Source organism: Neomonachus schauinslandi, chromosome 1, assembly GCF_002201575.2.
Source record: "Neomonachus schauinslandi chromosome 1, ASM220157v2, whole genome shotgun sequence".
Classification (NCBI taxonomy): domain Eukaryota; kingdom Metazoa; phylum Chordata; class Mammalia; order Carnivora; family Phocidae; genus Neomonachus; species Neomonachus schauinslandi.
Genome location: NC_058403.1, coordinates 13,218,096 through 13,246,007, shown reverse-complemented (window position 1 = coordinate 13,246,007; position 27,912 = coordinate 13,218,096). Strand labels below are relative to the sequence as shown.

The 27,912-nt window shown below is 42.4% G+C and overlaps 1 protein-coding gene across 2 annotated transcripts in view; it reads right to left on the bottom strand.

The window, feature by feature from the left end:
- Positions 1-27,912, bottom strand: part of TIAM1 (TIAM Rac1 associated GEF 1) — a 194,242-nt gene that overhangs the window by 86,230 nt on the left and 80,100 nt on the right. For both annotated transcript variants that reach the window (XM_021678087.2, XM_021678088.2), the window contains exons 5-7: positions 23,003-23,175; positions 7,505-7,729; positions 5,522-5,707 (exon numbers count right to left, since the gene is read on the bottom strand). In XM_021678087.2, coding sequence (XP_021533762.2) covers positions 5,522-5,707; positions 7,505-7,729; positions 23,003-23,175 — 584 coding nt within the window. The remainder of the gene's footprint in view (positions 1-5,521; positions 5,708-7,504; positions 7,730-23,002; positions 23,176-27,912) is intronic.

Here is a 27,912-nt window from a genome sequence, read left to right as displayed (position 1 = left end):
GAGGTGTCAGGACCACTCACCTGCTCCTCGGGTTCCCCACGAAGCCACACCTCCAGGGAGCAGCTCTCTCTGCTTGCCGGATGGGATGCTGCCTGATTTGTGAATTACTTAATAAAGCCAATTAGATCTTCAAATTCATAGAAATGTTTTTTAAAAAAGCCAACACTGATCCCACCACCAGAGCATTTCATCTCTGACTCATATACGTTGGGACTTCGAGGGCCCTTCGTGGATTTAAAATGTAACTGAAAGTTTGGCAAACTCAATCACTGTCTGAAATCATCAGGAAAACAGTAATATGTAAAATAATAACAGAATGTATAGGTCCTGTTTCCAAGAAGTAGATGTCCCTCTGGTCACAGGATTGAACTCGAGCAGCAAGTTAAACTAACCATGCTATCTTGAGATTCTCCCCAAATGCTATAGAGCTGTTTCTACATTCTAGAAAAATGGTGCCTCAGTGTCAGCAAAACAGTGCAAACAATATGTGTTGGTTGTTGTGATTCCACGTGAAAAAGCTAAATTTACCAAGTCTTCCACTAATTTTCTCAGAATTACACAATTCCCTTCTTAGGGAAGTGATAGTGGTCCCCCAATATCATTCTCCCTCTGCCTCCATCAGAGAAACCCCCCAGGTAGCTGAGCACATGGCTACCCAAAGTTGACTTATTTTCCTTTGTAGCAGGACATGCGCTTGTGGCTAAGTTCTGGTCACTGGGAGATAAGCAGAAGGGCTATTTGCAATCTCCAGGAATCATCCTCAAGAGAAGGGGGACTTTCCCCTTATCCTTCCCTTCCCTCCTTCTCGACGAAGGAAGGTCCATATGCTAACCAGTTAGTCTAGGACATTCAGACAGAACCCTTTCCAAGATGGCAGGACAATCAGATGGAAGGGACCTGGGTCTGTGAAAATGGTGAAGCCACCTTATTAGCCTTACATGTCCTACGTTTAGGTAAAAGGGGAATAAAAGTTCTGTTTTATTAAAAAGAATAAATAAAGGGAAGCTAAACTCTGTTGAGATATTTGCAAGATGCCAGCAACCCAGACAAATATTTCTGAGGGCATCACCCCAGGTGTAAGTCTGCCTCTCGGACAACTCAAGGAGATGCCACATCTTCGTGAGGACCCCACAGAGTCCTTCCTAAGCATACATTCATGCTTGAAGTGCATCCTATGGGCTACAAGCAAAGTCCCAGGAGCTTAAGGGAACTTTTGTCAGGAGGCCTTACTAGGTCACCCACAGGCTTTCCTTTCATATAAGGGAGTGCCAGGAGGTACAGCAAGTCAGACTTGAAATGAAACCTCCCCGCCCCTTCTTTGGAGCTGGAGATGAGTCTTGGAACTTCCTTGTAATAGATTCCCACACGGGCCACTCCCAGGGTGACGGTTGCCAACTGGCAGGAGTCTAGGGGATGAAACATGTTTGGGTAACTTCAGGGGCCCCCCAGCCATCAGCATGGTGGTTAGAAGGCACACTTCTCCAGGCTTTTAAGTACTCTGGAAGCCCCATGAGTGGACTGGCAAAGATACTACAAACAGGAATCCAAACAGCTTCTCTGCATATCAGGGGGAAGGTTTTGGTCCCAAATGAAAATAGGCAAATGAGGTCTTATGTTTTCCCGGCTTGGCAAAGAAGAAAACCCAGATCCGGGCAGATAAAAATCCCATATCCAAGACCGCATTACAGAAAGAGCTCTAATCTAGGATTATGCTCAAGGTGTTGAGAAGGGGACAAAAAAAAAAAAAAAAATCACAAACCAAAAGGCACATGTTTACTTTAAATAGATAAACATTTTCTCTATTCTCATCACTTTTTTAAAGGTAAACACAAGTTGTAAAAGGAACAACTTACAATGCGCTAACATACATACACACATGCTCACATGACTATTTCAGTATAAGACTGTCATCACAAAATGAGGCTAAGAACCACTAAATAAATGGTGTTAAAGTTAAAAATCCTTGGGGCGCCTGGGTGGCTCAGTTGGTTAAGCAGCTGCCTTTGGCTCAGGTCATGATCCCGGGGTCCTGGGATCGAGCCCCGCATCAGGCTCCCTGCTCGGCGGGGAGCCTGCTTCTCCCTCTCCCTCTGCCTGCCTCTCTGCCTACTTGTTCTCTCTCTCTATCTCTATGTCAAATAAATAAATAAAATCTTTAAAAAAAAAAAAAGTTAAAAATCCTAGAGGGGAAAAAAATGCCCATTTGGTCTCACTACCCTGTCTATATATACACCTTGTTTCCTTCCTTGTAGTACACATCAATACCTGGATCTACCATGCCTATTTAACTGCTTATTTATTACACATCACCCCCCACAAGAACATCATCTCCAACAGAAAGAGAAGCCGGGGTTGTCTGCTACTATAGCCCTAATCACAAGGACAATAACTGACATATGCCAGGCCTCACATGTATTTGTTGATTGAATGAATAAAATAAATAAACCAACATCGCAAAGCAAAAGCAGAGATCCTACATAACGTGGTTACAACAGTAACGCTTTTACAGTTTACAGTTCTAGGAGAGCAGAGTCCAGAAGAGGAACTTCTACAGCCATAAATATTCTCAGTTACCAGCTGACCAGTTGGTTTAGTCTGTTTAACCAATGGGCACTTCATGGAGGGTTCTCACAGTAACTATTCTAAACTGCTGGGGGCCTTGTAAACTGCTAAAGTAAGTGCTACTCCCAACACAATAACGACCCAAAATAAGCAAAGGGATTTGGGAGGGGGGCGGCTGGCAAAAGAACTAGTAGACAAGAGCTCAAGAGTTTCTCAATGATCTTTGCCTAGACAATGCCTCTCTTTGTGGCCGGAACCTGATTACTCTATCATTCTGCTCATCTGTGCAAACAAGAACAATGATAACCTTCTTTCGAAGAGTACAGCGGGGACCCTTCAGTTAATTACCAAATCACTGAGCATTATGGGAAGCCCTCCTGGTGAATGGGACTTAAATTGTAGCCCAAATCTCTCCTCCCCCCCCCCCCCCCCCCCCCCAACCCCACCGAACCCACCCCCCCCCCCCCCAAACCCCCCCCAAAGAAAAAAGAAAAAAAAAAAAAAAGGTCTGGACAAAGGCTAAATTGAAGCCTGTTTCAATCCCAAGGGGGGAAAAAAAAATTCCCTGGGGTCAAATGACAAGGAGAGGAGGAAAAAATAAGTATCCAATAAATCAGACTGCAAAATTCCCTGCCTGGGATCTCCTGCAGGAACTGGAGCAACAAACAAGAACAGATACCTAACAGGCTTGCCTAACTGGTTCTGTCTGAGGAGAAACCCCTCATGGAAAAGAGAAGTTTGGAAGGGCATCTAGACATACGGGCACCCAGATTCACCTTGCAGATGCAGCTGGGGCCGGGGGTTGGGTGGAACCACCCAAGGCAAAGAGAGCTGCATATAAGGAATTAAATATTCTTCTTTAAAATAACTGACCAGGGACGCCTGGGTGGCTCAGTTGGTTAAGCGGCTGCCTTTGGCTCAGGTCATGATCCCAGAGTCCTGGGATTGAGCCCTGCATGGGGCTCCTTGCTCTCGGCGGGGGCGGGGGAGTCTGCTTCTCCCTCTGCCTGATGCTCCCCTTGCTTGTGTTCTCTCTCTCTCTCTCTGACAAATAAAATCTTTAAAATAAAATAAAATAAAATCAATGACCAAAAAGCCTAAGTTACTAACCTTCCCATCTTGAGCTGGCCAGACTGTCACAGCCTGCCCATCAAAAGAAAAAGATACACAAATCACAGATAGTGAGGTAGAGGAAATTAGATGGACGGGAGATAAGTTACGGAAGGGTAACAATACAGTGACTTACTTCCTTGTTTCAGAGAAGTTAGCTCCAGTGGCTTTGAAGAAAATGAGGCAACGAAGTTTTAGGTGGACAGCAAAATTATTTCTTCCAAAAAATCTAATCAAGCCCAGGAAAAGGAAAAGGCCATTTGGATGCTTGGGGCTTAGAACGAATATGGGATCTACATCACTGGCATCATGAGCTCCGTTAACACAAACACCACGTCGGTCTATGACATTCTTGCAAGAATTTTTATCCCAATAATTTTTTTTTTTTTTTTTTTAGAATAAGCCAATTGAGATTTGGTCAAGTTACAAATTGGTGTCCAGGTCTCAGAGAGACAGCCCTAAAGCCTCAAACTGAAAACATTTGCAAGACTTATTCATCACTCAGGCGCCTGGGTGGCTCAGTCGTTAAGCGTCTGCCTTCGGCTCAGGTCATGATCTCAGGGCCCTGGGATCGAGTCCCACATCGGGCTCCCTGCTCGGCATGAAGCCTGCTTCTCCCTCTCCCACTCCCTCCTGCTTGTGTTCCTGCTCTCGCTCTCTCTCTCTCTGTCAAATAAAATAAAATCTTTAAAAAAAAAAAAAAGACTTATTCATCACAGTGCGTTGACCCATCACTATTTAAAAAAAAAGGACTTAATAGCTATATGGAGAGGTGGTAGCCAGGGAGACCAAGAGAGACCAAGAGCTGAGCTGTAATTAGCAGAACAAATCAGGATGCCAGTTTTAATAAGTCTAGAAATTGGTTTAAGACTTCTTTAAAAATGTAAATCTACCCCTAATTATCTGAATGATGACGCTAATCTATTTATAAAGAATACAAACGCCTTTGACTGAATTACAGCTCTGAATTCAATTGAAGGGTACAGCTGACACGACAATCCAAGAGCAGCACAGCTAAGGTTTTCCAAAGCCGCTTCTGGAACCTGCGCCTTAACATTTAATTCCGCAGCAAATGTGCTAAGGTGCAGTACGTTTTAAGTGGGTGTTGACTTGGATGGGCTGAAACCATGTTACTCGCACAGCAATTTTTGAGAAGAAAGGAGCCAAAAGAACATAAAGCTGTTCGCAATTTAGCAAGTACATAAAATTACAGACTGCAAACACACAACACGATGCAATCTGCCACTCCGGAGGTCAGAGGAACATTCTCTTTCCCAAGCAGATACGTATGTCGGGCTGGAAAATCATGGAACATCTTTACCTTCCTCGAGTGCATCAGGTATTTATGACTGTCAAGAACTGACTTCCAGAATTATAACATTTAAAAATAAAGTGAAAAGGAAGATCTCCAAAGAGATCTATGTTCAATATACGGTGCATATGTTTTTGTGCGTGTGTGTGAAAGAGAGAGGATGCATTTATGTATGAGAGAGCTTTCCACTTAACATTTCCATGAGGTTAATATAAAAAAATCTGTATCTGGATTAAAACCAGGACACTGCCTAAAGATGACACGAGTTAGCAACAAACACTACATGCAGAGATCTCTTAAGATAATACCTTTCATATTTTCTTTGCACAATAATTTAGGGCCCATCAAGAGAGGCTTAAGTAATAAATTTCAGAACAGATTCAAATGAAGATCTGTACCCACCGCAGAGGAGAGCACATGTCAGAAATCCACACATCACAGTAAAGCAGAAAAACACTGCAGAGACTCTTGTCGAGTCCTGCTCAGGATTAATAGTCAAGATAAATATTTCTTAAACACACCTCAGCTTCTACTCACCAGGGCATGAAAGGATGATACAGAAAAGATCCCAAGACGGCCCATTGCCACTTTCGTTGGTCGGCTTGCAAAAGCAAGTAGCCTTTTGGGGTTTGGCAGTTCCCCACCTTGGAGGCTAGCTAAGTAACAGCGGTAACGAAATAGGTCCATTTGGAACTGTTCAAGATTTTGCTCCCAAACAAAGATCTACAGTGGTGAAAAGGTGAGTAAAAGGGAAAACAAACGTTAACAACTTCATCCTACACAAACGTGACAAATCTGTATGTTCTCAAGGTATTGATTATAATCCTAAAGGGTAAACAATAGGTACTCTAAGTTTCTTAGGGAACAGCAGCTCAAGTCTTACTGTTTTCATAACTTAACGTGTTCCGCCCCCCACTCCCCCCGCAAAGATCTACAGTCACACATTCAGTTTGGTAAAAAGAAAGTATATGTTAGTTACTCTGTGTCCTCCTGTTATAGATGTCACGTTTGTGGGCATTCTAGCCCATCAGCTCCAAGCTCTGGGCCACAAACCCAAGGAAGTAAAATATGTAGGATTTCTACCACTGGAGAATTCTAGGACTTGCCAAGAGATGACTTTTTAAAGAAAGACAAAGAAAAAAGAAAAGTGAGGCGAAGAGACCAGGAGCTTTTGGGAAGAGGTCATGGCAGACAATACAGGGTGGGAAGCAGAAAACACTAGAAGGTGAAGAGAAGACTGAGGCTCTGGAATAGAATTCCAACCATAGTGTATATATATCCAAGATATGTGTCCTCGTTTTTCAAAATGGCAAAGTAATACCTACTTCCTAGGACTGAAGTGATATTTAAATGAGATCATGCAAGAAGAAGACTTGGTACAGGGTCTGGTATACGGTGAAGGCTCGGTGATGTTAACAATGATATGGATAATGATTAATGGTGGACATCGACTTTTTACTTTGACTTGAAATATAGTGTTAGCGTGCATGCCTATCGACAGCACTGTTCACAACAGCCAAAAAGTGGAAACAGCCCAAATGTCCATCAATGGACAAATGGATTATCAAACTGTGGTGTGTACAAAGATCCACTACAATGTGGATCAATCCCAAAACATGACGCAAAGTGCAAGAATTCACACACAAAAGGTCATGTATTACGTAATTCCGCTTACATAAAACATCCAAAATGGGTGAATCCATTGAGGCAGACTGCCAGGAGCAGAGGGGAGCAATTTAACAGGTACGGGGTTTCCTTCTGGGGTGAATGACAATGTTTGGCAACTAGACAGAGGTTGTGGTGGCTCAATATTGTGAATGAACGAAATGCCACTTGAATCGGACACTTTGAAATGGGTAATTTTATGCCTCAATGACCATAAATACCGTGTCAGGTAACAGAGGGCGAGACCCATGGGAAACCACAGGCTGGCCCATGCTATCAACCGTTCAGTGATTTAAATTCACTTACTCACATAATTATTTCCTAAACATTAAGACAAAGTTTCAAAGCATGACTCAATGGCTATCACTGACTTGGAGACAATTGAGAAGGCAAAAATGTCCTCTGTCACCTCGCTAAATCTTTCCTTATACTTCTGCTCATACACTGCAGCGCATTTTTTAACAACAACACACTCTACCTTTTCTAAGTTGACTGAGGAGTCGGGAGTGCGTCCCTCCACAGCCACGCCCCACATCAACCTGAGCAGGTGGGGAAGGCAAAGTGCAGACTTCGCAATTTCACAGAGGCCCTAGAAGGAGCTTGCCCCTGGTGGGAGCGGGAAGCCTCCTCTATCAGATTCCTGTCTCTCCTTCAATGTAATGTTGTTCCCTTCCGCTCATGACAATGGGCTGTGAGCGATGGGTGAGCAACACTGACGGTTGGCAGTAAGGAATTCAGCAGCCTGGATGACAGGCTGACAACGACATGACCCAAGACACTCTGTGATTCCAAGGAGCGGAAGAACTTGAAAGACCCAACACTCCCGCCCAAGCCTAAACACAGAAGAATGATTACCTGATCTAATATAGTTTTCTTCTTCTTTGAATCGGTGACGGAAGACAGCTGCATTTCGCCCATTTTCTTCATCTTTTCATCCATGTCAATCTTCTGTTCCAGTTTTTTGATTTCGGACCTGAGGAGCCGGAGCGTGTCTTCCTTGTGGTGGTGCCTTGCGACGGCGGCTGCACAAGCAGAATGGATGGCGGTGATCCAGTTCTCCAGCTCCGTCTGGCTGGTGGTCTGTAAGGGGGGGCAGGTGGGGGCCGAGAAGAAACAGTGGCCTCTTAGGTTATCGGCAGGGAACCAGTGCATTTCTGGAGTAGCCATGGCCCCAGGAGTCAGGGTGACAGGTCTGGTCGTGGTCAGGCTACCCATCCTGACCTCATCTTGCAGAGATGCTGAAATAAGTTGGCCTTAGGTCAGATGCCACGCCCACCCCCAGCCTCCAAGAGCTGTCTGGAATATGAAGTCTCCGCGTCTGCTCACTTGGTGTGCTAAAGGAACTCATTTGTTGTGATGGAATGAATGTTTGTGTCTCTCCCAAATTCAAATGTTGAAATCCTAACCCCCAGTGTGATGGTATTAGGGGGTGAGGCCTTTGGGAAGTGATTAGGTCATGCGGGTGGAGCCTTCCTGCAGCGGATTAGTGCTCCTATAAAAAGAGGCCAGGGAGCTAACTAGTCCCTCTTCTGCCAAGTGAGGACACAGCAAGAAGACACAGTTTATGAGTCAGGGGGCAGGCCTGCCCAGAACTCAACCATGCTCCCACCCTGATCTTGGACTTCCAGCCTCCAGAATGTGAGAAATCAATGTCTATCACTGATAAGCCCCCCGTTTATTTATTTACTTGTGCAATTATGTTAATAGCAGTCGAAATTAAGACACTTGAATATGTGATAATCCTATTCGGAGAGCTTAGTTTCTAGTGAAGAGGGTTGTTCTGAAGCAAAGGTCAGTTTTCACAGAGGGCTGGCCACTTCCAAGGTTGAGAATGAGGCCAAGGGACATCACTGTCCAAGGAAGACAACAGCCCTGCCCCCAGTGAAATGCTGTGACCCAAATCCAAAGGCCCTATGCCAGAGGCAAGCAGCAATGACACAATTAGTGTTGTGGAAGGAGCTCAAGGCAGCCAGAAGCAGTATTATGTTCAGGGACACATGGGAGTTATCTAGGAAGTGGGGCCATCCAGCAGCGAGGAATGGCTTTCACATTTCATTTTCTTTCAAAATGGCCACCCCCAGCAATGGACAAGCAACCTCAAAGTGACTCACGGTGCTCTGAAAGGCAAAAGTCAGAGAACAGTCTGGGGCAGACAGCTCATTCGCACTAAGCCACCATTACAAATACTTCAGGAACTCAGTCAACGAGTATTTATAAGTGAGGACATGCTAGAATTTTCCGGGTATCCCCTTAAGCCCAGAGAGGTTTAATAAACACTCAGAAATTAGCTCACTGAAGAAAAAGGTCTATTCAGCCACTTCAGTACTGAAGTAACAGCCAACAACATTTTCATGCACAAAACACTGATTTTTTTTCCCCTCTCTCTCTGATGCATCTTTTTAGCTTCCAAACTCATTGGAATGATGGTTGGCAAACAAAATTCCAGTAACAGGCCCCCATCCACCTGGTACTCTGCACCCCGGCAACCAAAGACCACCCCAGTTTGTTATTTCTGAATCTCCTCAGTTTGCTATCCCACAATGGAAACTGCAACACGGTGTCAGCCAACAGAGTCCCGACCCACTGGGCCAACCTCAACAATATGGCAGTTGTTACCTTTATAGCAAAGTACGTGCCTGCACCTAAAGAAGACATCAGTGAGTGGAACAGTCTCACAGAGAAGCAACAGAGCGAAGCCAACGGAATCATCTTGTGAAAACTGAAGGGGAAAAGAGGAGGTAGCAACACTGGAAATTCCAGGTAAATACTTGTAGGGACCCATAGGTCTGTATAGGAGACTCACCTTTAATGCTTAACGTTGCTTCAAACTGTTAATATGTATCTCCTCTTAGAAAGTCACTATCTTACATTTTATCTTTATATATCACTTTCAAGTAACTCCAGAAAAATACAGAGTTTTAGGTCCTCCCACACATGATAAATGTACCAGGCTTGCTCCTGCCTTGTATAGAGCACAGGGTTTGACCTTGGTGTCTCTCGGTGCCTCAGCATCAATGGGTATGTTACCAAGTGGAGTTATTTTTTATCTATCTATCTATCTATCTATCTATCTATCTATCTATCTATCTATCTAGGGAGGGAGCTAAGGAGGGAGGAATTAGCTCAGATGGAAGAACAATCTAGTAAGGATTCTTTCCTAAAAGAAAAGCTTCCAGGGGGCGCCTGGGTGGCTCAGTCAGTTGAGCTTCTGCCTTTGATGATTCCAGAACCCTGGGATCAAGCCTACTCAGCAGGGAGTCTGCTTCTCTCTCTCCTTCTGCCCCTCCCCCTGCTCTGCTCTCTCTCTCTCAAATAAATAAATATAATCTTAAAAAAAAAAAAAAAAAAAGCTTCCAGGAAGAAAATACCAAGTGATGGCAAAGATATGGAGCAACCAGAATTCCCAGGCAGTGCTGGTTACTGGATGGAGAATATACTGCTTTGGAAAGCTGCTGGACACTACCTGAGAAAAGCTAACTATGTGCACGCCTTGTGACCCCAAAAATACACTCCTGGGTATACACTCAACAAAAATGCATTCATATGCTCAACAGAACATATACACCAAAATGTTTATAGCAGCATAATCTGCAATGGGCAAAACTGGAAACTATCCAAACACCCGTCAACAGCAGAATGGATAAATAATGTGTGGTATAATCACACAATGAAATACTATACAGCAAGGAGAACGAAAGACTGCAACATGAGTAAGTCTCACACACATAACACTGAGGAGAAGCAGCCAGACATGCAAGAATATAGACTAAGATTCTATTTGTATAAAATACAGACACAGGCAAAAACGAATGCACAGTTAGAAGTCAGAAGAGGAGCCCTTTGGTGGGAGCGGGGGAGGGAGAAGCAGCTGCAAGGAACCATGAAGGGGGCCTCTGGGGTGCTGGCCACGTTCAGCTCCCCAGTCTGGGTGCTGGTTGCACGCACCTCCGACATGGGGGTACGAGCTTTTGAAACACCATCAAAATGTGTACTTTTCTGTGTAGATATTATACTTTAATAGAAAGTTCACCTAAAAGGGGCCCAGGTGCATTTTACGAATGGAGAAACCAAAGCCCAGAAAAAAATTAGGTATAACCCAGTAATTTATTATAAACCTTGATCTTTACCCATCCTGTGCTTAAAATCATTTTGTTAAACACGCCACACTGCTCCCGAACCCCTAGTTCTCATCGATTCTTCCGAAGACTGGGCCCCTGTGGTGTCATTCCTGTTGTACATGTAATATTTTGGGCTTTCCCTAGGGACATAGGAGGATGGAACTTTCCTGCTCCCTTTAAAATTAGGTGTGGCCCTGTCATTTGGCTTTAGCCAATGAATTTGAGGAGAAGCGACATGTGTCATTACTAAACAAAAGCCCGATTCACTCCCATTCTGATCCGTTTGCTTACAGTCGTGGAAGCATGTGTCAGGGAATCTTCCATCACCCTGGGTCCCGGAGTATCCAGGACAAATACAGCTTCATAGCCAGTGTCCATCAGAAGTGTGGCAGGAATGAAAAAGGTGTGTTAAGCCATGGAGATATGGGGGCTGGTCCTTCCTACAGCATAATCTAACCATCCTGACTGATACACTAGCTAAGTAAGAATCCCATTTCAACGCTTCTAGAAAAGTCTATGTCACACACTTTCAACCGCCAAGAAGAGCCATAATCTGATAGGTTCTACGGAACAGACTTTTCCTCTCTTTATTTAATGAAAGCAGGGCCCCTTCTTCCCTCCACCTTTGAGGCTCTCTGCCAAACTCAGCCAAGGGCAACACACTCCATTCCGACACCAGAGAGTTTACGTCTGCATCCCAGTTAGGAAGTGCAAAGAAAGCACCTGGCTGGCTCAGTCAGTGGAGCATGCATTCTTGATCTTGGGGTTTTAAGTTTGAGCCCCATGTTTGGGTGCAGAGATTACTTTGAAAAAAAGGATGAAAGAAAGAAAGAAAAGTGGAAAGAAAAACTGATACTAGCTGATGAAGCTAAACAGCCTTTGAAAGATGTATATTTAATTTTGGCAGAGCAGCTATCCTGAAATTTATCTATCTATCTATTTATTTAAGAGTTTATTTATTTATTTGACAGAGAGACAGCGAGAGCAGAAACACAAGCAGGGGGAGTGGCAGAGGGAGAAGCAGGCTTCCCGCCAAGCAGGGAGCCTGATGCGGGGCTCGATCCCAGGACCTGGGGGGACCATGACCTAGCCGAAGGCAGGCGCTTAATGACTGAGCCACCCAGGCGCTCCTGAAATTTATTTATTTAAAGAAAGAAAGATGGTGGTTGCCAGGGGTTTGGGGAGGATGGGAGTGGGAGCCAGTGTTCCAGGTTTCAGGTCTGCAAGATGAGAAGAGTCTGGAGATGGACGGTGGGGACGGATGCACCACAATGTGAACGTGCTTAATGCCACTGAACGTCGGCACACTTACAAATAGTTAAGATGGTATGTCATGTGTACCTTACCACAATTAAGATTTTAAGAAATAAACAAAAGCACCAAGCCCCACAGCCTAGAGAAGGAGAGAGAGAAAAGTCTGCTTACAGCTTATGAAAAATGTATCCACCAGTCATTTTAACCATTAAGCATGCCTCAAGCCTCCAAGCTTCTCCAGAACCTGTCGGTGGCTGAAGGCAGTTCCATTAGAGAGAACTTTTCCTCCTGCTGTCCTGTCTCAACAACACAGCAGTCTCTGCCTTTCTCCATCATTAAAGCCAAATCTATTTCTAAGAAGCACAATTCACTAAATGAGCTTTTTGAAAGGGCTGGTCCATTCCCAGGGGCATACCCAGAGCTATGTGTCAATGAGAGGGTGGGCTAGGTCTACCCTGACTGCTGTCAACATAGAGTTAAGTAGAAAAACTCTGTAACAGTTCATGGCAGTTTACAGGCTTAATAATTCAGAGCAGCTCACAGCAGACCACTAACTTGATAGAATGTCTCCCAGGGTGGACTCTCCAGGATTTCAAACCTGACATGCCAGAAAAAGCTTTTCAAAGCCGCTACCTTTGCATTACCTTCTTGAACCAGGCAAGTTTAATTAGGGACATTATGTCTACTAAAGGGCCTCTCTATCAGAATCCAGTGGTCAAAGGGGCAGGAAGGAGAGACCCCCGCCACCCCCGCAACATGGTTGTGATTTCCTCCACGCTCATCTGCTTCCATTAAACAAACAGCAGCAGACAGGTAGCAAAACTGAAGTTTGTGATTCTTCCTTTGCCCTCTGGAGATGCTATAAATACTGTATAAAGTTCAGTGAAGGGAATAAGCAAAGTTCTTGCCAACACAGGAATATAATCAGCAAAAAAATGCATTTTGCATAAGAGCCCCTTTGAGTGCAGAGTTAAGATGAAGCTCAGGGCTTCATTATGTATTTAAATAGATCTAGCTTCAATTATCCAACTGAATGGAGGATACTCAGTGATTTCAGATAATCAATGGTTTACGTGAGTAGCAGGAAAAGGGAAATTCATTTTAAACGAGAGAAATACTAGGGAATATATGCCAGATCTAGGAAACTAAAATTTCAGATAATTTGAGTTTATAGAGACACAAGAATAATTGTCAAGTAGGTTGAACTTCTTTTTCCCATTTAAAAAAATGGAAAATAAAGGGGAATAAAGTTATGTGTTTTTAAGAGGTTAGTTGGGAATGAAGCTCCTGTGTGAATTCTTGGAAGTCCTTTTTTTCCATTTTATTTATACAAGGCTTAAGTCAGCTGTCATTTTTTAAATTTCCTTAAGTAATAAAAAGGGGCTCAAACTCACGACCCCAAGATCAGGAGTCACATACTCTACTGACTGAGTCAGCCAGGTGCCCCAGTAAGCTATCGTCTTTAACATCTGTAAAGAGAATTTAATATGGGGCTCCCCTCATCCACTGCACAAAGTCATACAACTGGGCACCCCCCCCGCCCCCCCGCCTTGTACTCCCTCACCTCCCTAGCCCCTCACCCACCTAAGGTAACTCCTTTGGAGAAGAGAGGGTCCAGACTCTAGGAAGACAGGCACAAAAGGAGGAACCATTTGCTGCAAATGAGAATAAATGGAAGGCTGCCCAGTAAATGGCAATGGCAGGATTCATCTTTGGCAAAGCTGAGTAGCCCAACAGAAAAGACCAACAAATATTGTCAAATGGACACCCTCAACAAAAAGGTCTTCCCATCTGTTCATGCTGTAAAAGCCCCCAGTAGATGGCCCAAACAATATCCAAGCACTTTTTTGGTATCTCACATTTAAATATGATCAGATAATCAAGGACCACCAGACATTTGATGAAAGCCTCTAGCATGAAAGGCAGAGACAAAAGCACAGAGAAGAAAATGCATCACGAAGAAACAGAAACAATGCCTGAAGCCATGAAAATTTCCTGAAAACCCAGTAACATCCTCAGAGACAGAGACACAAAGGAATCTAAAGCTATAAATAAACAAATGCACAGGTTACAATGAAAAAGGAACAATGAGGGAGAAAGGAGGGAAGAAGGAAAAGGGAGAGAAGGATAGAGGGAGAGAAGAAAGGAAAGAAGGAGGAAGGGTAGGAGGTAGGGAAGGAAAGAGGAAAATAGAAAGGGAGGGTGGAAGGGACAGGGAGAAAAGGGAAGGGAGGGGAGGCGAGGGAGAGAGAAAGGGAGAGGAAGAGAGAGAACAGGAAAGCTTTTAGGAATAAAAAAAATAACTAAAATTAAAATCTCAATGTGAAGGCAAATCCCTTTGAGAAACCATAACTCTGGTGACAGAAAATTATTCTAAAACTTCAAAAGAAAATAAAGCACACACAAGATAATCAGAAATGAGACTGGTATCAGAATATAAGTGAACAAAGGGGAAATAATTTTCCAATCAAAATTCCAAATTACTCAAAGATTATTCAAGTAAAGGGTAAAATGAAGACATTTTCAAATATGAACCATTTTATAGGAAGTTATTATGGGTTTATTTGTTTGTTTTTATGAAAATGAAGGAGAAAAAAAGGAAGACTTGCAATCCAAGAATCTAACTAGGGTAATGAAGGGAAAACCAGTGTAACTATTATGCCTGAGGCCTAGACAACAAACAGATTGGAGCAGGATAAAGGGTCAGGAAAAGGCAGTCTCCAGGGAAAAAAATAGTACAAAGTGACTAGGTAATAAATTGGAGATTTAGAAAATACTGTTAAAATAAGCATAAAAATAAGTAAGTGGAGCAGAAAAAAAAGGCAGGCATTAACTACAGGGAAAAAAAAAACAAAAAGTTGTTCAAGAAAGGAAATAAAATGATGGTACACTATTTGGCCCAATAGCTAATATTATTTATATGGTCATAGCAGCATGGAACATCCTAACAGTATAATAGAGACTATTAATTTACTCCTAAATGTTCATATAATGATATAGGAATATGAGAAAAGGAGAATTCATATATAATACAGCTAAATATTCATCTATCATCACAGAAAGTCAGTAGCTAATGCCTAAAGTCAATTAAGAAATACTGTAAACATGTTAATGAGAAATGAGGGTAAATACAAGGAAAAAAAATCCAACCAAACAAAAAAACCTAGCTAAAATAATTGAGCATAGTTGCTTTGGGCACCCAAGGCTGGGGGAAGAGATAGAGGATGAGAAGAGAATTTCACTTTAAGTCTTTTAAGGTTAATTGAATTCTTTAAAACTATGTGCTTGTATTGATTTCATACAAATTTAAAATAATGTAACAAGGAAAGACAAATACTGTTAGTAACATATTATTTGGATAATACATAATGTATACAGATTACATACTAAAATCTAGCTCAGCCACAATTATATCTCTGCACTGTACTTTTAACATATGTGAGGAGACCTCTGAATACGCTAATAGTAGGGCATGTGCTGTAAATGATTACCAGCCCTGTGTATTCATTTTGTACTTCAACATCCATACTCTCCAACAGTACCCTCCTAAGAGCTAGGCAAATGGGGCCCTATATTTTGAAAAGACCCCTTCCGATGCCTGAAAAGGACAGGGTCCAGAAGGAATACCCGATCCTCCCCCCCCCCCCCCCACCACCCCATCCACTTTCTCCCTTTCAGGGAGCTCTCTGACCCTGTATCCCATATGTGTTATCAGTAAGATATGCTAATGAGCTCCTGGACATGAGTCTATGCCTAGTGGTTGTTCCCATTAGTCTATCTGGTATTTCTTTCACCAGATTGTATAAGATGAGCCACCAGAATGGTGTTGACAAAGCTGATCTGGGGTGAGTCAAATTCTTTATATAGATAAAAAAATTTGCCTGGGGCTCCATATATCTTAGGCGTTTACCCATCTTCACAACCAATCCATGTCAAAACCAACAGTAAATATTTCTAAAGTGGCTAGCTAGAGGCAGGGAGATGATCTATGATGATGGGAAAATAGGACTTAGCTACAGACTAAGGCAACATTTAAACCCACAGAGAGAGCAAAGAGAAAACATCCAGTTTGTCTTATCCACAGAGAGCGTGAAGTTAAGAGGGAAGATGGAACTAGGATCCAAGCAAGATTTCAACAAGTTCATTAGAAGAGCAGAAACCACAAACATAAGATTTCAAAGAAGTAAATTTAATTTCTGCCTTTAGAGTTCTTGAAACACCTATTAAAATAAGATGGAAGAGACCTTGTAAGAGTTGATGCCAGGGGTATGATAAACCACAAGCTCAGTATGAGTCAACAGTTGGGTGTGGTTCCTAATAAATTAAGGAACTGACACTAGCATTGTGGAAGAAAATGGGAAGAGCAACTGTAGGCAGGCTGCACAGGACTGTTCTCATGGGGGACAGGTTGTTCCAGAACTACTTACAAGGAAGAACATCAACGATAAGACCTGAATCATAGGGAGAATGGCTCAGAAACCTTACACAGGGAAGCCTAAACAGAAGACATGGCAGGAGGCAGATGAGAGCTGTTTTCAAGCATTTGAAAGGTTATGAGAAGGAAGAAGACGACTTGCTCTAGACTTGGAAAACATAAGGAAACAAAGGAAAATGACAAAAGCCACCAGAAAGAATGTATTATCTCAACACAACAAAGAACTTGATAATTCTTGGAGCTAACCAGCAAAGCAGATGGTTGAAGAGCTGGAAGCTTCCCAGGGAGGGAGGTGGTCATGCAGTACGCAGGCTGACCAGCTGTCGGGCTTTGAGGAGATAGTGCCTACCTTGAGAGCGAGGCTGGACTGTCATCTACTCAAGTCCAAGATGCTAAATCCCCTCTGGAGTCTCTTCTACCAAGTCCACTTGATGCCTCCTTGTGAAAGATGATTTCCAGATTTTTCCCTAATCTGGCTGCCCTGGTTCAGGGCATGTGTGCCAGTGACCTTCATCAAGTCCACACAAAAGCAGGTGTAGCACTTCAAGATAACTGTCTGGAGCCTCAGAGCCTAATAACACTCAAAGCCTTAGCCTCTTCACAGGGAAACCACACTCAACTTCTGTAAAGATATGTATTTAAGATACGTATTTATAATTAAAATGAGAAGCATACATGTAATGAGCATTTGCTATCTATAAGACATCTGACTTGGATTATGACATCTAATCCCCAATTCATCATAATGGTGTAAATACTATTCTTTTTTCACTAGTCTCTTTTTAATATGCATGCTATACCCTCATCCAGGGGACTTTCTATGGAAAGGCAGTGACCCCTGAGAGAGATTTTCTACACTTCTTGAGCTATATCACTGCATGTGATTTTGCTTCCCATCAAGCATCACTATTACCATAAAAGCCACTGAGCTTTTTGGAAGTGCATGTAACATCCACCAGTCATGGACAGAGGAAGGCCCAATATGAAACTGTACTTTGTAGGTGGTAGGCGCAGGTTCTGACCTCCAGGTGGAGGAAAGATCTCTAAAATCATTGAAATGCAGGAGTCATTGCTGCCCTTTGCAGACAGCATAGCAATTCTTCCATTAAACTGCTCTAATACTCAGGCCCATCCCCACCCCCATCCTGCACACAAAACCTCTTTTCTGCTTTTGCTGGTAACATGAATCTCCTTACCGTGGGCCGATCTGAATAACAGCATCAAATCAGCAGCATATAGGCTCTGTAAACTGTGCACACTGAATTGAGCCCCAGGGCTGGAATAACCTACAAATTATTTCCATAATCGTGGTTGATCTCCCTTGCGTTAACCTCACCCCTCATACACACAGGTTTCTTTCAAACCTAGCCCCTCCCGAGTCATGTGGATTACAATAAGTAGAAGGTAGAAAAAGCCCTCATGGATCCTGAACAGCAGCAATTTCTTCTGAAAAGGTTCGTTTTGTGCTCTATCCCACGTAAGTAGCATAAAAATTTCACCAGGACAAGAGGACACAGAGGCTTTCATGAATAAGGTCCTATGTTGCCACAAAGGAATTTTATTCAATGCAACCTATTGGATACTTAGATTGTACCAGCAATTTTATGGCCAGGAAGGTCCTTTCAAAAGGAATTCACATCAGCAGTGTGTACGTAAAAAGCAGAGTATCCTGAAACTGATCAGATTATCATCGAAATTGTGTAGTGTGGCAAGAATGACCGAAATACTGAAATATTCCCAATGAGTGGCTTAATTCTAAGAATGAGAAACAGTACCTTTTGACTGTGGTCAGTGATTCCTGCCCATGTTCTTCTTAGGGTAAACAGTAATAGAAATGGGATAAATAGTATACGTAACACAATAAAAGACTTTAGAGAAAGAGAGGTTTGGTTTGAATCCAGCCAACACTCAGTTACTGCGTCACCTGGCATCTAATTATTAGCCTTTATAAAAGCCTGAGCTTCACCAAATGGGGGACACAGTCCCCATTAATTGGTTAAAATATGGATATACAACCCAACTCACTGATTGCTGTACGAACTAAATGTGACTTGTGATTTCACTTATATGGGGAACTGAAGAAATAAAACAAATGAGCAAACAAACCCAGAAACAGACTCATAAATACTGGGAAACAAACTGGTGTGGGGGGGTGGGGGGCAGGTGAAGGGGATTATAAACTTCTAGTTATAAAATAAATACGTCATGGAGATAAAAAGTACAGCATAGGGAATATAGTCAATAATACTGTAATAATGTTGTAGGGTGATGGATGGTAACTACACTTACTTGAGCACTGCATATAGAATTGCCGAATCACTATGCTGTGCACCTAAACTAATATAACATGGTATATCAACTGTACTTAAATTAAGAAAAAAATTTTCTGAAGAATTGTATCTGACTCACATTGTAAAACACTTTCAAGATGGTGGCATACAATAAGGGCTCAGTAAAAGACAGCTGCTGATATCATATAATATTACTGCTGTTACTGTTAACATTGTTAGGCATTCCCTCATATACAAGATATCCAGATAATTAATAAGAAGCCATGCCAGATGCTGAAAAACAACAGTTAATAAGCTAAACAGAAGGACATTTTCATGACTCAGAGCACGTAGATTTTTTAAATAGGATACACAAGGCACTATCCATTAAGGAAGACTGGAGAAATGAGATACATTAAATTTAAAAAGTCAGCATAACAAAGGATACCTTTAACAGAGTAAAAGGCTAGCCACAGAGTGGAAAAAGGTATTTGCAATGCATATAATCAACAAGGATTTGATACACAAAATATGTAAAGAACTGCCATGAATCATTGAGAGACAGACAACCCAACTGAAAAATAGGGAGGAATAAGCACTTGAAATAAGTACTTCACAAAAATCATATTGAAATGGTCATTAAACCCTCAAAAAATGTGCTCAGCTTCACACAAATAGCTTACAAGTGAAAAATAAAAGATCTGACAATACCAAGTGTGGACAAGGATAAGGAACACCTGGAATTCTCCTAGGCTGCTGATGGGAGCATAAATTATTTCAATCATTTTGGAAACTGTTTGGTAGTATTTACTAAACATGAATGTGTACATTTATCCCATGATACAGCAATACCAGTCCTAGGTATACACCACTAGAAATGTGGACAAACATATCCTGAACGCAGATAGAAGAGTACTTTAGCAACATTGCTCGTGATCCCCCCAAATAGAGATCAACCCAAACGCACCTATGGAAAGGTTGCAACATATCCCAGTAGCCTGAATCTATTGCAATTTATACCCGTTATCCTGGCATAATTGTTAATGGAGCTGGTATATCTGTCAAAACCATCAAGTCTCTAAAGTGTCCTGATGAGTTCATCAGTGGAAATGGGGAGAGTAAGGACCTCAAAAAACTGCTCCTCTGTAAAATCAGTAACACTGGCAAAAATGGCCAAAATCAACTTTTTCAGAGCTCTGGCAATTAATTAGGTCTTGCAACAATCTTAGGTACTTCTATTGGAAAAAGTGATAGCTGAATCTCAGTAAGAATAGCAAGCTTTGAGGACATTTTAGCTTGCCTTATTCCCATCTTCATCTCCCTATCTCCACAATCACGTGAAAAACAGCAGTCTAGCAATTGCTGAAGGGGGCAATGAGCTCCCACAAAACAGCATTCTCAGAGAACTGTCATTATTTGACCTATCTGACAGTTCACAGAAAACCTCCATTCACAGGGCTTGTTGCTATTTGACCTCAGAACTCACTTGTGCAGATAGTCTTTACTCCAAAGGGAGTTTATGAAAAATAATCAGTAAGAACTGTTTAATATCGCAGCTGCCCGAGGCAGTGATGACAGTTGGGGCAAAAGAGGTAGCTGACCAAGAAACTTTTTAAAAAGCTGAGGAATAAGATATTCATGAGATATCCATAGTTCTGGAAATCTAGAAAGTCACATACATGTATAGGACTGTGCACACATCCACAAAACCCTGAGAAGGCCCTATGCTCACCCCTCTGGCTGACCTTGAGGCTCTGTGCAAGCAGAGGTGAAGGCTAAGGCAGAGTTGTTAACTAGCTCCCTGAGTGTTGAAGACACAGAGATCTTTGGGAAAGACTGGAAGTCTAATTGCTTCCAGGCATCTAAGGAAATCTCTCCAATCATTAGCTGACTACTAAACTAACTGAGCAGAGGCTTCAGTGGCCATACATGACAAAGAATAAATATTTTATAGATTTCAGGAAAGTCACTTAACAAAAAAGCAATAGTGACAACAATCAACATCAACAAACCCCGGTGGGAGGATCCGGTTTCAAGAGTCACCACATTATATTCTTCAAAACGTAGTTTTCAACCAAGTACGTATGAAACATGCAAAGAAACAACAAAGCATGGCACATACACAAGAAAAGAAGCAGTCAATAGAAACTGTCCCTAAGGAAGTCCAGATGGTAGCTTGCTAGGCAAAGATATTAAATCAATTATTTTGAATATATCCAAAGAACTAAAGGAAATCATGTCTAAAGAAGAAGTAAAGTATCAGAATGATATCTCATCAAATAGAGAATATCAAGAGAGAAATTTAAAGAATTATTTTCAGAGAACCAAATACAAATTCTGGAGTTGAACTGTAGAATAACTGAAGTGAAAAAATTTACCAGAGGGGCTGGACAACAGGTTTGAACTGACAAAAAAAGAATCCGTGAACTTAAAGTATGTCAACTGAAATTATCCAGTCCATGAAACAGAACAAAAAAAGAACGAAGAGAGATGAACAGAGTTTCAGAGACTTGCACCATCAAGTGCGACTAACATAAACATAATGGAAGTCCCAGAAGGAGAAGAGAGAAATGGACAGGAGGACTATTGGAAGAAAGGACAGCTGCAAACTTTCCAAATGTGATTTAGACACACACCCCCACACACCCAAGAAGGTCAATGAATTCCAGATAGAATAAACTGAAAGAAATGAATACTTAGAGACACACCATAAACTGTTTAAATACAAAGACAAAAAGTAGCAACAGAGAAGCAACTCATTTAATGCACTGGTTTTTAATTTTAAGTAGGCTCCACCCCCAACATGGGGCTTGAACTCCCAACCCTGAGAGTAAGAGTCACATGCTCTGTGGACTGAGCCAGCCAGGTGCCCCGAGAAGCAACACAACTATACAAGGGATCCTCCTAAGATTCAAAGTTGATTTCTCATCAGAATCCATGGAGGCCAGATGGCAGTACAATAATATTTTCAAAACACTACAATTAGACTGTCAATCAAGAATTCTATATCCAGCAAAGTTATCCTTCAAAAATGAAGGAGAAATGAAGACATTCCCAGATAGACAAAAGTGTCCTGGCTTGGATGATAAAATACATATTCACTCTACCCAACTAGTCGCCTGCATGTATACATGTGGGTGGGGAGTGGCTGGTAGGGTGCTAAAAACTTCTGTTTCCTGACCTAGGAGGTGGTTACATATTTACTCTGTGATACTTCTTGGAGCAAAATATTTATGTTTTGTACACTCTTCTTTATGTGTTTTATATCACTGATTTAAAGAAAGAAAAAAACAGATGTTTTTGCCTGTTCACAAATAAATAACCACTTTCTTACTTTAATTGCCCAAATGGAAATAACTTAGGGGCCAAACCTGGAAACTCAGTGAAATCACCTATTACTCTTTTCCATGCCTTTGATCCAGCCCTGTCTTCTGCATGGAATATTCTGTCCATTTCGCCCAATTCATCCCTATTCATCCTTTAACATTAATGGTCAGGCTTTCCTACCCTACAAAGATCTATCCACATGTCCTTCTCCCACATCACATGTGAACCATTTTAAGAGTAGGAACTGTGTCAAAATCTTCTTGTTCTCAATAGCACTGTGCAAAGCATGTAGGCAGCATAGAGTAAAAGTAGGAGGAATTCTTGCATCATAGAAACACATGAAGGAAGTCTTCCTAACTAACACAACAAAAAGTTCTGGTAGAGTGCACCACAACCAACCAAACCCAAACGATTCCCTGCAAAATTAAATGCTTTTCCTGAAGTGATTAGCAGGTTAGTATTTTTTAACACAATTAACACTCAAACTTCAAGAACACTGACTACAAATTTCTGATAAGTTGAGGAAGAGAAATTATCTGGGTATAGCTAATCATTTCTGGGATGTCATTATTTTACTTTATGAGTAATATTAGAAGAGAACATTATGGTAAAAAATTTTGACAGCTCAAATAATTTCTAAATTAAGGAATTCATCATCTCTTTCTAAGTCTCTACACAAATGGTATTGAGTCTACACTGACAAACAGGGCAAGTTTCTCGAAGTCCACTCAGGCTCTTCCCTGGGCTTCCCTTAGAACACTCTGGGTGAGTTCTCTCATTTCTGAATTCAATGTAAGTGTGTATTTTGTCATTGATCATTCTTGTTTTTATAATGAGCAAAAAGATAAAACCCAGCACTAAAAAGAAAACAGGGTGGGGTACATAGGCAGTAGAGGAAGATAACTGGTTCAGAGGTTTGAAATGCCCTGAAAGGAAGTGCCCAACAAACCTGAAAGAGGAAGGCGTCACCCAGGGAATTGCTGAGGCAGAAGACGAAGTCCTTCTTGGGGTGCTCAGGCACAGCCTGCACAATGCTCTTCTCCACCCACACGGCGTGCTTAGGGATGCTGTTGTGGTCTATTCCAGACCTGCCGTCGCTCTCATAGAAAAAGAGTGTGCACCCTGAGGAAACAAAACAGGGGTCCGCATGAGTGTTCGGTGCTTGTACAATGAGAGGTCGGTGGTGGAAACTAGCACCTCTGTCCTGTCACAAGGAGAGGGCTCCAAATGAAAGCATGTGGAAACCTAGAGAGTAAAGAGAATGGGGCCTTGCTTGTATTGAAGTCTTGGATGGACTGAGAGAAAAAGAGAGAGAGAGAGAGCATGAGCAGGGGGAGCAGAGGGAGAAGGAGACTCCCCGCTGTGCAGGGAGCCCAACGAGGGACTCGATCTCAGGACCCTGGGATCATGACCTGAGCCGAAGGCAGATGCTTAACCGACTGAGCCACCCAGGAGCCCCAAAAGGCAAAGAGTCTTAAATCACCGTTTCTCAACCCACACGAAACTCCCTCCATGCATGTCCTCAAGTTCTTTAAGACCCTCACTTTCTGTTTGAGAGTGTTTCGTTACAGGCATATGGCGGTCTTACGGCTCCTTCGGCCAGTGGGGGCTAGAAACCCGGCTCCACGGGTCAGAACTGCAGGTTCCATGGTGTGAGGCCTGCCAGTCAGTAGGGAACCACTGGAGTCCCTTCCCAATAGCTCACGTGATATACAACCAGGCGAAAAAATTTATTGGGTTTCTTGGCTATGCCCTTGGAGAAAACCATTTATAATATTAGTGTTAGGTATTTTACAGATAAGGAAAGAAATGAGGTGTTTTTGATCTCAAATACACTCTACAAAATGTTCTTCTAGAAATAAACCACGTCCCTGTTCCTACTGAAAGAAGAAATGGCATGGCACATGCCATATGAAGGCCTGGGGGTGGGGGTTCTGGAAGCCTGGTCCACGCTTAATTGCACTGTGAAACTAATGAGACAGTCACAATAAAAACCTCTCAGAGACTTGTGGTAAGGTGGCTTTAGGAGATACCCTCCATCGTCACCTAAACATGAGGCTCACTTTAATAGTAATTACTAGCTGAACATCTACTGCCAACTAATCAAAACCAATTTCAGGGGAAGCCTGTGTCCAACTTTATGAGTCTTTCTTAACTCTGTCAGTTTTCAACATCTTAACCACCAGCAAGGGCCACGCTTTAAATGTGAATAGCAAAGTCCTTGAAAGTACAATCTACGAGTTTTCACAGAAAGCTACAATACGAGTTTTCATAAAGCAAATTTGCTTCTATGTGATTAGCAATGTGGAATGATGGGGATCGATGGAAAAGTCCCATGAGTTCAAAGGCAATGTCTCCCAGCCCATCATATTTCATATCTGTAGGTTAACAGCTGCTGAGTGCAAATCCCCAAACTCAGCTGAATGCCATGTCCACTCGTGTCACAATTTCTCCCTTGGCAGAGTTTCCCAAAAGCTTTCCTTACAAGTCCTGTCGTATGGTGCTCCTGAGCTTTATGATTTCTTCATCACTGTCTTGGTCTCAAGAATTCAGGAGTTTCAATTCTTCTTTCTACCTATTCAAGTTATATTTACTTTGTCCTTAAAGGCGAAGTCCCACATTTTCTATAGTATTTATTGTTAAAAAGTAAGATGTCAACTATGTGAGTATTTTTAGCCGGGTATTTAGTTATCTACCTATCTATCTATCTATCTATCTATGTATCTATCTATCTATTTAGTGTTGGGCTAAAAAGTTGCATACACATAATTCTGCCCCAACCTTATTCTTCCCATAATCCCTGTTATTGTGAAGGTCTCAGGTCTTTTCAGAAACACATATAACATACTGCAGAATCATCTGTACCTATTTTCACTTCTTAAGCTAGCATAGATTGAGAGATAAATATAGGAAAGGAAATGGAAAGGGGATGCTATTTTCCTCCAAATCGGAGGTTCTTGAAGTAGGGCAATTTTGCCCTTGAGGTCAAGGACATCTGGTGGTGTCTGGAGACATTTTTGGTTGTCACTGGATGTGGGGGGAGTGGGGGGAGGTGGGTGCCACTGACATCCAGCAGGTAGAGGACAGGGATGCTGCTAAACATCCTGCTATGCCCCGGATAGCATCCCCACAACAAAGAATTATCCGGAAAATGTCAATAGTGCCCCTGTGGAGAAATCCTGCTCTAATCTTTAGGACTAACACGACACTAATGATTAGCAGATTCTGAACAGAAAAGGAGCAACACAGCTGTACCACAGGTTGAGGAGAGAGAATGAAGCCTGTGGATAATGAAGAGGAGCCATCCACAAACCTTGGCATGTACAAATGTTGAACATTTTACAGTCTTCTCAAATTGCTGTTTTTATAATTTTGCAATGTTGGTTTACAATCACCCATGACAGTAGGTGGTTAAAATCGGCTTTTACTCTAATTTTCTGCTTGTTTCGGTGTGAAGATTAACATGAAGCAGCAAATCCAGGAAGCACATCTACCTGAAAGCAGTCCATTTGCCTTCAGTTTCACTTGAACGTCATCTGTATGCTCAGTGGTTGCCAAAAGAGACGCCCCAGAGATTAATTCTAAATGAAATCTTTTTTTAAAAAAATTAATTATTCTGTCTAAAGTGGAAGAATCTTTGGAGAAATCTACCCCACAGCTCCCAAGCACTCTGCTTTTTTATTTCTCCATATCCAACGGTTGCCAGGAAAAAAGCAGCATGTTCTGCCTCTGAGTGGCAAGGACCAGCCCCGAGCAGGTCAGCATATAATGGAAACTCATCAGGATTAAGAAATGAAGGGCTCAGTGGCTCTGTGTTCTGGGCCTGGATCCTGACAGACTGTGTCACTCAAATCTGGGTCACCAAGAACGGGAAGGCTCCCTCCTCTAAGGGGCTCTTGACTTGTTGCTCCAAGATGTTGCACCCTGCCTTCGAGTACCCTTTATTCTCTAAGGCAATGGTAGAAACAAAACAATGCCCTCTTCCTCGTCCCAAGTAAAAAATCACCTAGTTACTGTTAGTCCATGTCACTAACACTGGTGTTCTTAAATGTAGTGTAGGAATCACCTGGGAGGTTTGTTTAACACACCAATTCTGGGCCTGTCATGGGCTGAATTATCTTGCCCCAAATTCCTATGTAAAAGTCCTAATCCGGTACCTCAGAATGTGACTGTATTTGGAGTTAGAATCTCTACAAAGGTAATTACAGTAAACTGAGGTCACAGCAGTGGGCCCTAATCCAATCTGACCACTATCCTTCTAAGAAGGGGGAATTTGGACACAGACAGGCAGAAGGGGAAGGCCATGGGAAGATACTGGAAGAAGACAGCCATCTAGAAGCCAAGGAAAACAGGTGTCACACCAACCTCACTCCCACCTTGATCTCTCCCAGCTTCCAGAACTGTGAGAAGACAAATTTCTTTGGTTAAACCATTCAGTCTGTGGTACTTGGTTATAGCGGCCCTGATACAGGGCAGAGGAATACGCCTTCATTTTTCTGCAGGAATGTGGGCCTGATGGTGAGCTACCTTGACCACAGGGACTGGATCTGGGAATAGCAGAGCAAGGAAATAGAAGGAACCTGGGACCTGGATGACTCACAATAACTTCAGATGGTCTACCTCTGATGGACGGGAGGGAAATCAGTTCTATCTCACTTAACGCATTGTCATTGTGGGTCTCTGTGACATGCGGTGAAACGTATGGTCTAATTAACAAGCCCCCCTCCTGTCTCACTGACATACTGAAGCAACACCTGGGACTACCAGTAATGGGACCAACTACACCTTGCTTGCCCTGCAGGGGTTGGCCTGCGCATCACTGTGCAGACTCTAGAATGTTCTGTGCCTCTAGGATTGGATGTCCTCACACCGGCAACAGCTAATGAGATTGAGTATCAAATGGTCTAGAAGGTACACCACACCTGGGAAGCCCAGACTTCCTCCTGTGCTTGTCCTTCATGCTTCTTAACCTATTGAACCTGTCCTGCCATATCCTAAACCAGTTTCAAATTTGGCTTGTGCCAAAGAAGATCTAAGTGGGCTGGGCTCCAAGTGTTCTTTTTAAGACACGGAGCTCACAAACGTGTTACAACTTTTATCCTACTAAGATGTATGTAGACATGCACAATAGTATATACACGTACTTCAAAAGTATGACAATGAATCGCAACATATAAAAGTATTATGCTTTTAATGAAAAGGCAGTGATCTCTCCACATGTGTATGTATCCATACACGCACACACACACATATTCACAATGTGACCGTAAAACAGTTGCTTTGTCACAAACCTAAGATGGTTCAGACACTCTATTAAGCACTAGGCTGAACCTTATGAAATTAGTGATATTCTATCATTTTTAACCGAAGGAAATGGTCATTTCATCGGATTCAGCTGAGTAAGTTTGCATCCAAAACAGTCATTTTAGGACATACTTCATTAACATGAATGATTAAAAAAATTTTTTTTTTCCTTTTGGAACATGTCCCTTGAAACTGTCATCAGAAGCAGCTGTATATATAAGGAAACTCGATGTGCGGCGCTCGTCTGGCTTTACTGTGAACAAGTAAAGAAAACAAAACAGTGCTGGTGCGGAGGGGGATGTGAGGAGTTACTGAACAATCAAGGAGCAGAAAGTTCCCGTTAGGAGAGATGATTACGTTCTGGACATCTGCTCTACAATCCACGATAGAGGCACACACACCTAAAAATGTAAGCGGGGAGATCTCATGCTAAGCATTCTCATCACAGTGAAACACAGCTGGTTAAAATTGGTATAAAATACAAACGCCGTGTCACCACAAAACATCCCGCGCAAGGTGCACCATGGCGCGCAAGGTGCACCATGGCGCGCAAGG